Raw genomic sequence first — 14,511 nt, 5'->3', positions numbered from 1 at the left:
GGTGGAGCCTACGCGGAGAAAACAGCACTAATTGCAGAGGAAAGCAAGCATGAATGGAAGCAAATTAGATTTAGAGGGACAAGATGGAACTAATACTTTTGGTCATCATTAAGTGTGGGTTCAATAGCACTAATCCATTAAACAACCAGCTAATGCTCTGGACCATCTCTGGCCAATAGGTCTGTAGTCCACCGGCAGTTCTTTGAAAGCCTAGGTACATCTCAAGCAGAAAATGCTAGGGATATTTTACTGTCTTAGCCACAAAGCAGGAAGACTTAAGGGGAGGAGAGACAAGAAAGAGTTTTGTCATAAACAAATGCTGTGCAGATCATATAAATTAGCAACTTAGACCAGGAGGTGGAACATTATTGCAATACAGATACTTGTATAAAGGAAGCCAGGCAGAGAAAGAGAAGAAATGGAAAATATCTTCTAAATCTTAAATAGAAAGTAGATCTACAACCTCCAAGCTTTGCTTCTCAAATCAGCAAGAGCTGTGAAAGCAGATTACATGGATGCTCAAGACAGCCACAGAACCCAGAGCCATCACGCCGGGCTTCCTCCCTGACCTGGGCTGCTGGCTGCAAGCAGCGGTGAAAGGCACGTCCCTGTTCCTACAGACTGCATGGTAGCAAAGATTAACATGATCAGCTCTTGGGTTTAGTCACTTAAGACTCTGGAAACAAATACCGTTAAGTTAGAAAAGGTCAGGAGAAACTAAGAATTCATCAGTTATACTTTTCATTTTCCTTCTTTCCTATTCTGCTAGACATGTAGGAGATTTCTTGTGATTTTTCTCAGTAGCATTTTGCCATGGAAATTTCTGTGCTATAAAGTAATTCAAGTTCTTTCTCTTCTAATCGCACCTTTCACCCCTAAAGCATGACAGAAGAAACAAATTATGGGCACATCACCAGTCCCTCACTCTGTATACAGGGAAACTGAGGACTGCTTCCTCCATGAGAGGTGACTAGTCAGAACAAGAATGTGTATTGGTGTAATTGCCCTCTAGAAATTAATCTAAGATTTGAGCTTAAAAATGGTCCCATTCTCTTAAAGGTAAAATCTGCCAACTAAAAATGATCTACATAGATCACTGAAAAATCCCAGCTTGTTGTAATAAAGTCAGAAACTTAGTGCAATCAACGTGGCCAAGCAAAGATACAATCTCAGTTGACTGAGAAGTCTATTTCAACTGTGTTCTGACTGTGGAAAAGGCACCAGAGATTGTGCAGGGAACATTATCAACGGTATCAGTGCTTTCTCTTGAGATGCCAACACCCACCCATCATTGGCTGTAAAAAGAAAGGCAAATGCATAGTCTCCCAAAACACAAACAGACAGAAGAATCGTGCCCCGGGACTGGGTGCTGGAAGTGGGTCTCAGGGTTTCTGATCTCTCTGAGTAGAAGAGACAAAAGGAACCACGACTCGGGTCACGGGCTTTGTGCAAGAGGGAAGGAAGGCTAATAAATTAGCAAAGCGCTCCTGCTGGCTAATCTGCAAGTGCAGAAACATCAGGTGAGATTCCCCACACTAGCATGCACAGATGGAGTGTGATTTCACAGTACAAAATGTCACTGAGAAAATGAAAACTCCCTAAAAACACCACTTTCAATAGGATGGTGTCTAAATCAATGAAATAAATAAAAACTACAGACACACAGACTGTTCATATTCATCCATTTTTGCTGTGCGATATCAAGAGAAGTGAAATGATATACTTAAGTGCTCAACCTTAATACTTATGTTCTGCAAATACTCAACAGAACGTCAGTAAGAATTTTAAAAAGCTATTTTTGGAGGGGGGAGAAAGGAGGACTCGCGCTGCATTTTCCATTTTAAAATGGCTTAAAAAGTAGAACAGACAAGCTTCTGTTGGGTGTTTTTTTTCCCTTCATACTTCAAGTCAAACGCATTATCACTGGGCAGAGCTTGTGAAAGGGATATGGTCTTTAAAATCACATAAACTCCAGCCATCATAAAGCGTCTGCTGAATTGATTGGAAGATGAAACAAAAAACTAATGGAAGTAACATGACCTCATTTCAATAATAGTGTGAGAGGGATTTTGTTGTTTTTTTGTCGTTTTAAAAATCTCATGTCTGAGAAGAAGTATAAAGATATTTTGTACAAAGCAACTGATCTTATTTTTCCAATTACTTTTGATTAGTTGTTGTTTTCTCTGATGCATTTTTGGTACCCGATTGATTATAATCCTCAAATACAGGGGAAAAAAAAAAACAAGGGTTTTACCAACTATGTTAAAGCACCAGAAACCTGACTACTGATTTTGAAGAATCCGGAACTATTTCTAACTCTCTTCATTGGCTTTTAGTGAACAGAGGGACAGGAGTTTACAGCACAGTCAGGCAAATACCTGAGAGCGGGGTTCAGTTTAGATAATGATAGTCGTGCGAAGGCAAAATGCTCTCTAAGAATACAAGCGAGATGAACATTGATGGGAGAAACTGTACTTTTCTATCAGACAAACTAACACACTTGGAAAAGCAGGCAGGGGCATGAAGAAGCAGTGCAGTCAAACACAGCTCCTAATAACCTTAAGTTAACCAGGGTAACTACTCAGAAGAGGTTGCAGGTTTAGGGTTTCATTTTTAAACTGCCGAGCTTTATAACTGCTGATCGCATTTTCTTTTCCTTTTTTTAACTTGAATACATTTTCTTACGCACGTTCAGCTCTGACAATGAGTTTTCTGATTCATTTGAAGGTTAAATGAAACAAGAGCATTACTGAAGTTTTTGTGTCCTTTGCTGACTCTGCTTTTTAAAGTGATACTGTTTTTCAATGGATTTACATTGTAAAATCTCTTTCAAGCAAGCCCTATGCTTACAAAAGGGGAGATAAATCAAAAAGTCCTCAGTTTCGCCTGTTCCAAACAGATTTAACTTTCCTTTTTGTCAGTTTTCTATATCAGAGACTAGAAGGGTAAAAAAAAACCGTGGGGCTTTGTTTGGTGTGCTGTTTTAATTACTCAGAGGCATATTCTCAATTAGGCAAAACACAACTTGTACAACCTCTGTTAGTACAGTGAGAATTGTCCAAGGCATCTACTGTATAGCTGCCATTGAAACAAATCAGAAAAATGAAATTATAAAAAAGTAAGGGGGGGGGAGGGGGGGGAGATAAAGGAAAAGAATGGCTCTTCGCTAAAGGTAGATGCATTCCATCTGCCTGGCCTTTGATTGAACAGATACCGTGGAAACTGAATGCACCCCAAATAGAAGCACAGAGAGAGGGAGAGACAGAGACGGACAGAGAGTGCACAAGGCTTGCCTGGCAAAGCATCCAGTGTTTGTCTTGGGTTCTTACTTGTAACAGAATACTGAAAAGGTTGCAAGTTACCATGTGGTTTTGTTAGAACTTTTTCCTCCTTTGAGTATGCTAAAGCAGTAAATATCCCCTTCAGATGCCACTAGCACAGATAGTCTACATTGCCGCTACTATGGTTTAAAATTCTGTGTAAGTATATGCATGCAGCACTGCTGATTTCAATGGAGTAGACCACATGTAAGACTAGAATTTGGCCCACAGGGTTTAACATTTAAAAAAAATGTATTACTAACAAACATGACTAAGTATATTTAAAGAGCAGCTTCATGATTCTGCACAAGTGTTTTCTGAAATGGTCTAAAAGAAGGTCTAAAACTTACCACACAAGTCAGGTCTCTTGATACATCCACTAGTTGCTGTGCTACTTGCAAGTCCATTAAAGGCTGCTAAGCCATCAGAGCTGTAAGCTCTTAGGACTGACAACATGTTCATCTGCTTCTCCAGGACCTGCGGACCCTGAACTTGTTCAGGTTTCATCACTCCTTGTGCAGTTTCATGGGAGGACAGAAGACTCTGATTGTGCCACTGCTTTTCTGATGCTTGTGGCAGTGGAGATACGAGCCCTTGTGCTGGCTGTGAGGTGACCGCACTTTGTATGTTGTCGCCTCCTTCACTGCTTTCCTTGTTTAGGGCAGACAACTGCTTATTCATAATATCTGGTTCTGTTTCAATGTCCTCATCTTCAATGTTTTCCTCCTTGGAAGATTCCATATCCTCAGATGAAGCTATGTCAGAAAGGTCATCAGTAGCACTTTTATTTACAGAGTCAGAGAGCAGAATATTTGGGTCATCTTCAGACTGTGGTTTTATTTCAGATTCATTACTGGTGCAAGAATTTTGTGTTCCCGTGCCAATAACACCAGGATAAACACCAAACTGCTTATAGAAGTCTGTTGTAAAATTACAAAAAGTGGATTCCATGTGGCTGGGCCAGGCAGAGCTCTTTTGCTCTCCCAGGGTCTCCTTATTTTGTCCTTGGGTCATTTTCTCAGAAGCTGAGTCCAGCTGGCTAAGCATGTTTGAAACTACGGCCTCTTTGCTAGACTGCACAGAAGAGGAGAGCAAGCTCACTTTGTTAACTGAGGCTGAAGCTTCTCTAGATTGCTCTTTGTTGTTCCCTATGATGTTGTCCTTACGTTTAGCCTTGCCCAAGTGATTGGCCTGGAGGTGCAGAGCCATTAGTTCCATAGATGAAGTGGTAAAGGAGCAAAATAAGCAGCCATGCCAAGCAATATTGTCTTGCACAGTAACAGATGAACCTGGGAGGGAGGCTGCATCTGGCCTTACAGATAAGTCAAGAGGTTCATATTGCGACTTCTCGGTTTTTCTCTGGGAGGACTTGCTATTGATCTTTTCCTCACCTCCATCTGAGACCAGAGCTTTTGCTGAAAGTGGATCTGACAGAGCTTTATCCTTCATTTCTTTTTCTTTCTTCAAAGAATTTAGGACAAAGTTGTCCATGAAAGCTTGCAAAGACCCTTGAAAGTTCACGCCATTCCCAACCATATTCTGGTAAGCACGGCCAAGTTCAGAGAAGTGTGCTCCTTTGGAAGATATGTCAGAACCCTTCATGTTTTCTGAAGATGCTTCAGATGACATGCCAGCTGCTTGTCCTTGCTGATCTCCAGAAGACAGCATTCCTGATGTCCACTGTTGCGAAACCATGCCACTTCGGAAATCGATACCAGGAAGCCCCTTGAAGGCTCCTCTCAGTATATCTGGTCTAATAAACACAGAACTTTTACTTGATGTCTCTTCTTTGTGTTCTTGGCTTGCAGCCTGCCCAGAGAGTGGCCCCGCTCCATTTTGCCTCTCCCGATGGTGCCTCTCCAAGTGGTACTTGAGGGATGCAGACTGAGTACCAGCGTAATCGCAATGCGGACATTTGTAAGGCTTCTCACCTATGTGTATGCACAAAAAGACAAATATAAAGGAAGAGAGTTAACTGCACTTTGGTGCATGGATGAATGAAGAAAAAAAAACCATCATTAGTTTCCTGAAAACAAGAAAATCTTACAGCTAATAATTCATTTTTAAAGAAATGCCTTTAATTGAAGACTCATTCAAAAACTGAATATTTCTAAAATGAGTTTCAAGAATGTGGGGCCATCCTGGAGTGACATGGTAACTACACACAATTAGCCATCTCCTTCTTAATCTAACATGTAGAAAACTGTTGTAGAATTAAAAGCTATGATTATGAAAATGAAGCATAACAATTTCAACCACAGTAATCATTAAAAGTACAAGTTTTTTTTTCTTTTTATATTTTTAAAAAGGGAGATGAAGAATGTAACAAATGGATGGTTGCAATATTTTGTGTATACAATTGCTCTAAAATTTGTTTAAATTATACACATGGAAACCATTTTTAAACCTAAAATTTTTATGGCACTGTTACGCAAGACTGAAATGAATGATTTAAGTCTTGCTCTGCAGTAAATCATGGATATAATTAGCAAATGGCATACTGCACAAGTAATTTATCATTATTTGGAGGGCACCATTCCAGAAGGATTCAAAGATCTGCAGACCTACTGCATTGTTTCTAAATAAAGAACTATAAATACGGATTCTATAAAATATTAATATCAATTCATACCACATTATGATTGCAGCATGTAAGAACATATAGTTAAAATCAAAAGCAGTCAATAAAATGAAAAAGAAATCAAGAAGTTTAAAAAAATATATTTAGTTTCTGTATTTGAAATTAGCACTATCTACTGGTTTTTTTGCAGTCCTTTGAATTTGTACTAATGGTACTTCTAATGCTCAAGTAGTAAAATGTGTAATTTACCTATCGTAAGTGCTTTCCTAGGATTACTCTGAATAGAGGTTTAAAACATATACAATGATTTTCATGAATTAAATAAGTCTTTGAGTCCCATATAAACTTTTACTGTTTATTTCTTATACTTTAAAAGAGGTAGAAGATATTACACACAGTGAGCATTCACATACAGACATAAATATATATCCAAAAAGAACGTCTGCCATATGCAAACGTAAATCCATAGAGCACTCATGAGCAATGCAGAGCCCCTTTAAAAGGGAGTTTGGAGATGCTCACTGGAAGAGCCAGGAATGTGAAAGACCTGCAAGCTGTCAATACTGACAATTATTTCTGCCAGGGAGCTCAATAAGAAGAAGGAATTGTTTTTTCTACATAGCTTTTTCTCTAAAAGACAATGACCAACCTCTCCTGAATGCTGGTGGAAAAACGTGCTTCAAAAGCTTTCTACAGAGTGGGGGGAAAAAAAGAAAAGGAAAAAAAAAAAAGCTGTATGATATTCTGCAGTTTACCAAACCAGCTGGAAAGTCACCCATTTTCAAATAACCTCAAAATCTGCTTAAAACAAAATTGAAAGGCTTCCCAACTTTCTGATTTGTATAAGCTGCAGGCTCAGTTGAAAGGCTGTTGGATACTTGGGAAGCTGCTCCTTGCACTGATCACAGGGAACTTACTAATGAGATGCACTGCAAAACCCTCAAACTGGCCATACAGTGGCTGGTTACGTGCTGTAACTCAGACAGGGCTCAAGTGAATTATAAGGAGTAGAAATCCTAAATCCATACGTAATCCCAAAGCTAAATGGTGAGACATGAGAGCTTTACATCAACCACGTTAATCGACCTGTTTCAAGGAGGAAAGTGCAGCACCTCAAACAAGAGGTGTTCAGCTGAGGCAGAGATAGGAATTAGCAGGGTTAGGCCTGGGTCCACACAGCTTAACAGAGGAAATCAGAATTCAACATTTCAGCGCAACTTCTGAGTTTTTCGCTATCACCTCATTAAGTTCTGGGGCTCCACCAAGAAGATGCACGGCTGTGTTCAGCAGAAGCCATGCAAAGGCAAACTCCTGATGGGCAGGAATCACTAACCTGAGACAGGTCACGTCTGCTCGGGCTTCTTTCTGCTCAGTGGTTGGGATGAGAGGTCAAAAGACATAGGCTGTCTATTTGTTTGCATTCCTGCAACTGTGCTGCCAGTCAGAATGGGGACAAATATTAATGCTGTTTATACAGCATGCACATCCTGCAGTGTTTCTGAGCTGCTTGTTTGTCCCACCAGTTACTGCTGATGACACAACAGTCACCAGCAACCTTTGGCACAACCTAGGTATTTCAAGTACCATCTGAGAAGCAGTCAGACTGCTAAAAAACAAACAGAAGACTCTATAAGGCTAAATGCTCTCAGATTTGAGTTTTCACTCCTCTAAACTGAAAAGCTCATCCACAGCATCCCCTATGTGGAAATCTTTAACACAACTGTATTGATCTCTTCCTTTTATTCTAATGATAGTTTGGCGTGTGATGGCATTGCACATCAAGTGACACCATTAATAAGTGTGTCCCAGTATTGCAGGCGCTATGTCAACTGCTGGATAACATGCTTCCACAGCAAAGAAGAGAATTGTGTAATATAAGCTGCTCTCATCACTCAATCACGGAATCATAGGGGTTGGAAGGGACCTCTGGAGATCGTCTACTACAACCTGCTAATGCTGCTAAAAACATGCAGAAGCTGTTCAAGGCAGTAGGTGTGTTTAAAAATGGGCTTCAGTAAGAATGTGTCTCCTCACCTTGCTTCACTGTCTCTGTGGTGCTCCCACCTCTTCCATGTCACCAAAGGGCTGCAATTGGACTCAACATGTAGCAACACACTGTGCCACCTTTATACTGTAGCACTGGCCAAAAAACATCATTCAAAGGGAAGTACTCCAAACCTTTTATATATTTTTTTTCTCTTTTAGATCAAAATGTTGGCAGTGATTAGTGCACTTCAAAGCAATCTTAACTGTTACTATTTCAAGGGCAAGCACTAGCAGAAGGGAGAAGGACTGAGTAAATCATCCGTCCATCTTTGAAATTTACTGTTTCACTATTTCCTAAATTCAGGAATTGTGAAGAATACTTTGCACTATTTCATCCATTCAGATTAACAACGCTCACGTAAGTCATCGTACAAACCACAAAACTGAGCTATAAACTGCACTGGGGAAAAAAATCAACCTAATTTAAAGCAAACAAACCAAAAACCAATCCAGTTTTGATGGAAAACCCGAAGGACTCCTAATTTCCAGGACACTATCAACAATTGTAATGGTGTATGTCTGAAGAATACTAAAGGGGATAAGACAGCTAGGGCACTCTTCTCCTCAGAAGACAACCTGTTTGTATCTCACACTTGGGGGAGATGCTTCAAAGAACTCATCCTATATAATGACTATCCAAGTAATACTGCCAAGAGCAGTGTCTGGATGAGTTATTTAACACTTAATATCAGTTCAAATAAATTAAGGTTGCCATGTAAGAGGGAGGAACATGACTTCTTCAAAATAGTTTTCTGCATTTCATATCCAAGAATCATTTTTCATTGTTCGCAATGGCAATGATCATCCTAATCTTGCTAATTCTCTGGCCATGTTTGCATCCCTGCAAACCCTTTCACAGTGGAGTACAAAGAGTGAATATCCCAATGTGTACAATAAAAAGAAAGCATCTTGTTGAGGGTAACTTATCCAGGCAACATAATCACAGTTCTGATCTATCTACCACTTTGATTTTACAAGACACAAGGCATCTCACAAGAACTATTTCATATCAGGATACAATAAAACAATAAAATTCAATGCTGCTTGTAAAATCTGCACAAAATCTTGGTATATTAACTGGAAACAGACTTGCTACCCAATAGCATGAGGTCTTTTAGTATAGCATGTTGCATAAACAATGCAGCACTCAATCTACTACCAGTCCTGCTCAAAATGCAGTCCAGTAACACACATAGTCACATGAACTATCTGTGCAAGGAGACCACAGACTGATTATAAATATATTTACAGATTTAATGCTAGAAGGGACAATTACGACCTCCTAGTCTGATCTGCTGCACAAAAGAGGCCAAAAACCCTCACATGAGAACTCCTGTATCAAAGTCACAACTGCAGCTTGACACAGACCATACTTGTCTTAGTTTAAATATATTTTCTTCACAGCAATGAACATGTTCAACATGTCCTGATGTAAACTGTTGGACTGGTTAATTATTTTCACTGTTGCCTTATTTCTAGTTTGTATTTGCCCCAAGTCTGTTTCCTATACAGAACCTGACAACATCTTTACAACATTAAATGATTTGTCTTTTTATATCAAAGATCTGTTCCCTGAGAAAGGTACTTGCCCTCATCTCACCAACTTCTCCTGCTCCTGAGTGGAATACCCTTTCCAATTATTGAATGCCCTTTTAAATTATAGGTACCCACTAAAGCTTTGATGAAATTTCAACTTGATATTATTCTTACACAAAGACTGTTTACATCCATAGCTATAGCAATCAGCTAACAGCTCACATTCTGTTGCTTCTCTACCATAATCCAAGGCCCAGTTCATCAACGGCTCTAGTATTTGTTCCTCTACATTTTGCTGTTTTAAAATTCATATCATTGAGAAGAACCCACTCGACTAAGCAACTAATCAGTCCCTCTCCGTGATTTTTAGCATTTTACCATTTTTGTGCCATTGGTAAATTTTATCAACAGTGATTTTATACGCTCTTCCAAATAATGATGAAATGCCAAATAGACTGAGCCGAGAGCACTGCTGAGGGACTGATGGGTTATATGCCACTTCACCTCTGTACACTGTTGATTTTTAGGGGAATGTCACATAGAACAAGCTGCTTTCACAAGACATGAGAGAAAACCAAGAAACTTGATAAAACTTACCTTCATAGAATGTATTTGATTGGCATTAACTATGTCACCAAATATTAATTATTATTTACGAAATTCATCCTGTAATTTTACCCAAAACTTACATTGGGATCCACACAGAATTTCAGGGCCTCCCTCATCTGTTTTTTGAAAAAAACAGAATAGCTCTGGAACTTGTTCCATCTTCCAATACTTTCTTTTCGTAATGAATTTTAATGACTTGGAGGGCCCTTCAGCCAGGGTTTTTAAGGCTTTATCTACAAGTTATCCAGTCTCATTCATTCTAAAAAATATTAAAATGTAGTGGGCTACGGCATAACAGCCTCACTACTTAATGGCTGAACTGCATCACTGGAAAATACTTATAAAACCCACAATGCTTTTTTTTATGAGAGCAGAGTAGAAAAGAATTCAGTCTTCCCTACTGTAGCTGATACTTCTTTTATCCATTTTTTAATCCAGTATTAGCAAGATCCCAAGTGTTAAACTTGTCAGATCTACAGAATTTACCCTGTTCCCTGAACCCCTAATATCCACACACATGTATTTTTACCTTTTGCTTCCCCTACCAAGTACTACTGCACCTCTCAACTGTCCATTTACATTGACTGCAATGAACTTCTTTATTCTTTTTTTAATAGCCAACACGCACCTTTTAATAAAGCTATAATGCCTCCACACCCATTCCCCAATTAATGCCCTCCCCCCTTCTTTAGAAACCCTATTCTTAAGGAGTTTGGCTACGCACTGTGCCTTGGCACAGTGAGGTCCGTGCATCAGCATCAGCACTCCACACCTGGAGCTCCAGCAGCCAGTAGGGAGGTTCTGACGGATGCTCAGGGACAAGGGAAGTCTCAGTGGGATCCTATAAATTTCTAAACAAGATAGTTTTCTTTCATGCAAAACAAATGAAATCGAACATCTTATAATTCCGGAGAATACTGCTTAATGAAAATACTGAAAACATTTTATAGCATTTTTTATTTTACCATTGAAACAGTTATTGATAACCTATTTTATCCATTGTGCAGCAGATATTTTAGAAATGAATTGCTGTATGGTTTAATTAGTTCATTATTATGCCTATTCTTACATGGTAATTTCTTTTATCATTCTAATCATTCACTTCACACTTTTTAAACCAAATGGAATATCAAAGGTTCTGTAGGATTATTTTTGGATCCTGCACATGTTTCACCACACAATTAATCTGTTTGTCAGAAATACTAGTTAACTACTTCTCTTTACCACTTTCCTTTACCAGCTATTTTTTCTCTATTCTGTACAATGAAACTCTCCTATCCTTTAAGAGGACAGATGCTTTTGTCTCGTGATATTAAATATTTTTCAATTTTGCATGAGGTATTACAATAAAATATTTTAATTTTTATCAAGTTTTGTAATTGAATATTCTCATTTATTTATACCTCATCTACAACATTTATTTAGTCTTTTTACATGTCTTTACTTAGTTAAAATGCAGGGAGATAAATACAGTTGTTCCTTTGCAGGGAAGATTCGGTACATTAATATAAACTGTACACTAATTCCCCCAAAGCCTATATATATATATATGTTGTAAAACTGAAGACTTTTTACACAGCTGCTTATTGCTAAACAGTGCCTTGTCCAGAAGGGGACAATCTGTGTCTCTAATTGCTGTCACTGAAGCTGAGATTCATTATGTGACTTTCCCATTAAAATGTGAGCATTAATTTGTATAATGAAATATCACCCACTGCAGTGTTCATTAGCCATGCCCTACTGTATACTGCACATTGTTAGCTACCTAGAAACTGTAGTTAATTTCACTAATGGATATTTCCCTACTTAGTGTTTGGTAGGAAATTTATACTGTAACATTACCTCTTAAACTTTTAAGGAAATTTAAATTCAATCAATTATTTTCAACAAAAGTTTGGGATGTCATTAAGACAGGAGAAAAGGCATGCTGTACAGTGTTAAAGATGGGAAATCTGGAGAAATCTAGAGAAATGAAAAGTCCTTTTAGTTCATCTTAGAAATGTAAGAATAAAGGATGTTCAATACCAAAATTGTCTCCTCTTGGAGCACACATGCCCATTTTCCTTAATTATTCATATTGCTCATCCCACTACAAGCGCCTTCAGAGAATGGCAACAGGCAGTCTTTTTTTAGGAAGAAAATGTGAATTGAATTCATTTAAAACAGCACCATTTTTATCGTATTCCATCAATTCCTCTAAGCATGTTTTAAAATTGGCCAATCACATTTCCAAGGGAAAATGCAGTTAACACCATGAGTGTATTTAATACCTGTAAGATACATATGACACATATCAAAACACACTCTCCGTTAATTGACGCAGCCTGGCTAAGCTGCTTCTTCCTACTCTATCTTAGGGTTCTTTGGCTTAGCACAGTTTAGACCTTCTTCAGGGCTATGCTTCACTCATTCAAAGTCTTTTCATTACACAAGGGATTTAATTGTGCCAGTGACACTGGGAACATACCCGAGCACCTAACGATCACAAAAATCCGAAGTAGTCTACATCTGCAGTGGCTCCTCAATGCTAATGCAAGGCACAAAGAGATGCTAGTGCTAATCTGAGGACTGGTCCCCACATCATCTGTTCCTTGCCAAAAGCAGAACATATAGAATTGTAACTTTTCACACTTAACTGTTTCTATGCTGCCCAAAGTTCTAGGTATGTAAAGTAAAAACCATGCATGTCTCTTAAGTTTTGGTGGGAACTCAGAGCACCAAGGAACATAGAGATGCTCAGCTCCTTGAATGACAGAACTCTAATCCGCTGTCTGCAGAGGAGAGAAACATAAACTCTGGGAATTTTTGCATTGAGTACATAATTGGTCTGAGATACTTTGACAAGTTTCCTTCTCTCAAAGTCTGAACGCCTCTGAGCCTCCTGTTACAACCTTCACAGCTGTACTAGGTTAGTTTATAACCACTAGCCTGAATCACAAAGGGGCTCCTCCACCCACATGTCTACTGTCTGTGACAGCCTGGATCCAGTTTTTACTTGTCCTAGTCTAACTGATGGCTCTCTGATTCTTTTCGAATGCCATTACTGCTAACACCGAAATTCTTAGAAAAGCTGCACTATTCTCTGGCAGGTTAGAAGCCGAGAATGAAAGAAGTACAGAAAGCCCTACAATTATAGGCTGGGACTCCACTGAGTTTTTGGTGGCTGCTTTGCTTTGGTTTGGTTTTGAGAAGGTTATATGATGGCAAACTACACAGACACTGAGATCCAGTGCCGAGAAGGTTGCAACCACAGAATATCCTACACAAAAAAAAAAGAAGCAACCCAAGTCAGTGGGCAAGGCTTTTAAAACAGAGCATAGCACCCTCTGCTCATGAAGAATTAAACAGCTTCTCTAGCTTTTTTTGGGCCAGTTGCCACGGAAGCACCTCCTGGCTGGATCAGACTTCGGGTCTGGTCTTGGCATGTGTACCAAACCAACCTACTCATGTGCCTCCAAACACACAGATGTTCGAAGGAACCTGACTTCTGCTGAACTGCTTGAGCTCCTCTCTAACAAACAGGTGCTGTGAGAACAAGAACAGTAATTGAGTTAATGTAGTGGAGAAACACAGTAAAGTGTTTTTTATCAGTCAGTTATATGATCCAGGCATATAATAAAGACAGAGTATGACATAAAAAGCAGGAAACTGTCCCTGGTAGTGTGAGCTAACCAATATTTGTTTAATAACTGATATCTATTACATCATTTCCATTTAGAGCAAAGCAACTTAATTTTTATTTAATAACTCTAGTAATTTGCCAATTTACATTTTTATAATATTTATTATGATTACTTCCAATATGTAAAACACTGCTCCATTTAAACATATTCTTGTCATTATTTACAAATACTTTGTTCTCAACCTAATGGAAATTGATCTTTATCTATTTTAAAATTATAATGCCTTTTAAACATATTGCAAATGTAACAGTCTGTATGATGTTTTCTTTTTTCTTTTCTATGTGATGCTTTACATGCTTTAGTTGTTCCCGTTTTAATTTTGATTGGCAAGTTTTAAAAGAAAATGTTAAGGAATATTTCCATTGCAGTTCATTCACTTTCCATTAGTTCTAAGCCACAAACACCAAACACGTGATCAATGCCATCTTTATAACAACAATAAAATGACCTCTCTATAATAAGGTAAAAGAAAGAGATGGGTATCCTCAGGTTATTTTAAAGAATTTTCCTTTGCTTCTCCATTAGTAAAAATGTCACATTGTTTAAAGCTCACAGTTACGGGATTATTTCCCAATAAAATAACTGGTTTTATTTTTACAGTGTTGGAGAGCACACACATAGAGTTTGAACTGCATTAATTTTTTCCAACCAAGCCCGAGACACAGAAAAGCATATTCCTGCCCTAAACAGACTGCAATCCAAACAGAGACTACATTTTAAAACATATCTAATAATA

At 38.5% G+C, this 14,511-nt stretch overlaps 1 protein-coding gene across 9 annotated transcripts in view; it reads right to left on the bottom strand.

Annotated features, from left to right (window-relative positions):
• ZNF536 (zinc finger protein 536) overlaps nt 1-14,511 on the bottom strand; it is a 314,380-nt gene that overhangs the window by 99,800 nt on the left and 200,069 nt on the right. For all 9 annotated transcript variants that reach the window (XM_085551816.1, XM_015874058.3, XM_085551820.1 and 6 more), the window contains one exon: nt 3,671-5,251. In XM_085551816.1, coding sequence (XP_085407942.1) covers nt 3,671-5,251 — 1,581 coding nt within the window. The remainder of the gene's footprint in view (nt 1-3,670; nt 5,252-14,511) is intronic.

This window comes from Coturnix japonica, chromosome 6 (genome assembly GCF_054131305.1).
Source record: "Coturnix japonica strain WE chromosome 6, WE-NBRP24, whole genome shotgun sequence".
Classification (NCBI taxonomy): Eukaryota; Metazoa; Chordata; class Aves; order Galliformes; family Phasianidae; genus Coturnix; species Coturnix japonica.
Note: the sequence above shows the minus strand (reverse complement) of the source record. Positions and strands in the feature narration are given on the sequence as shown.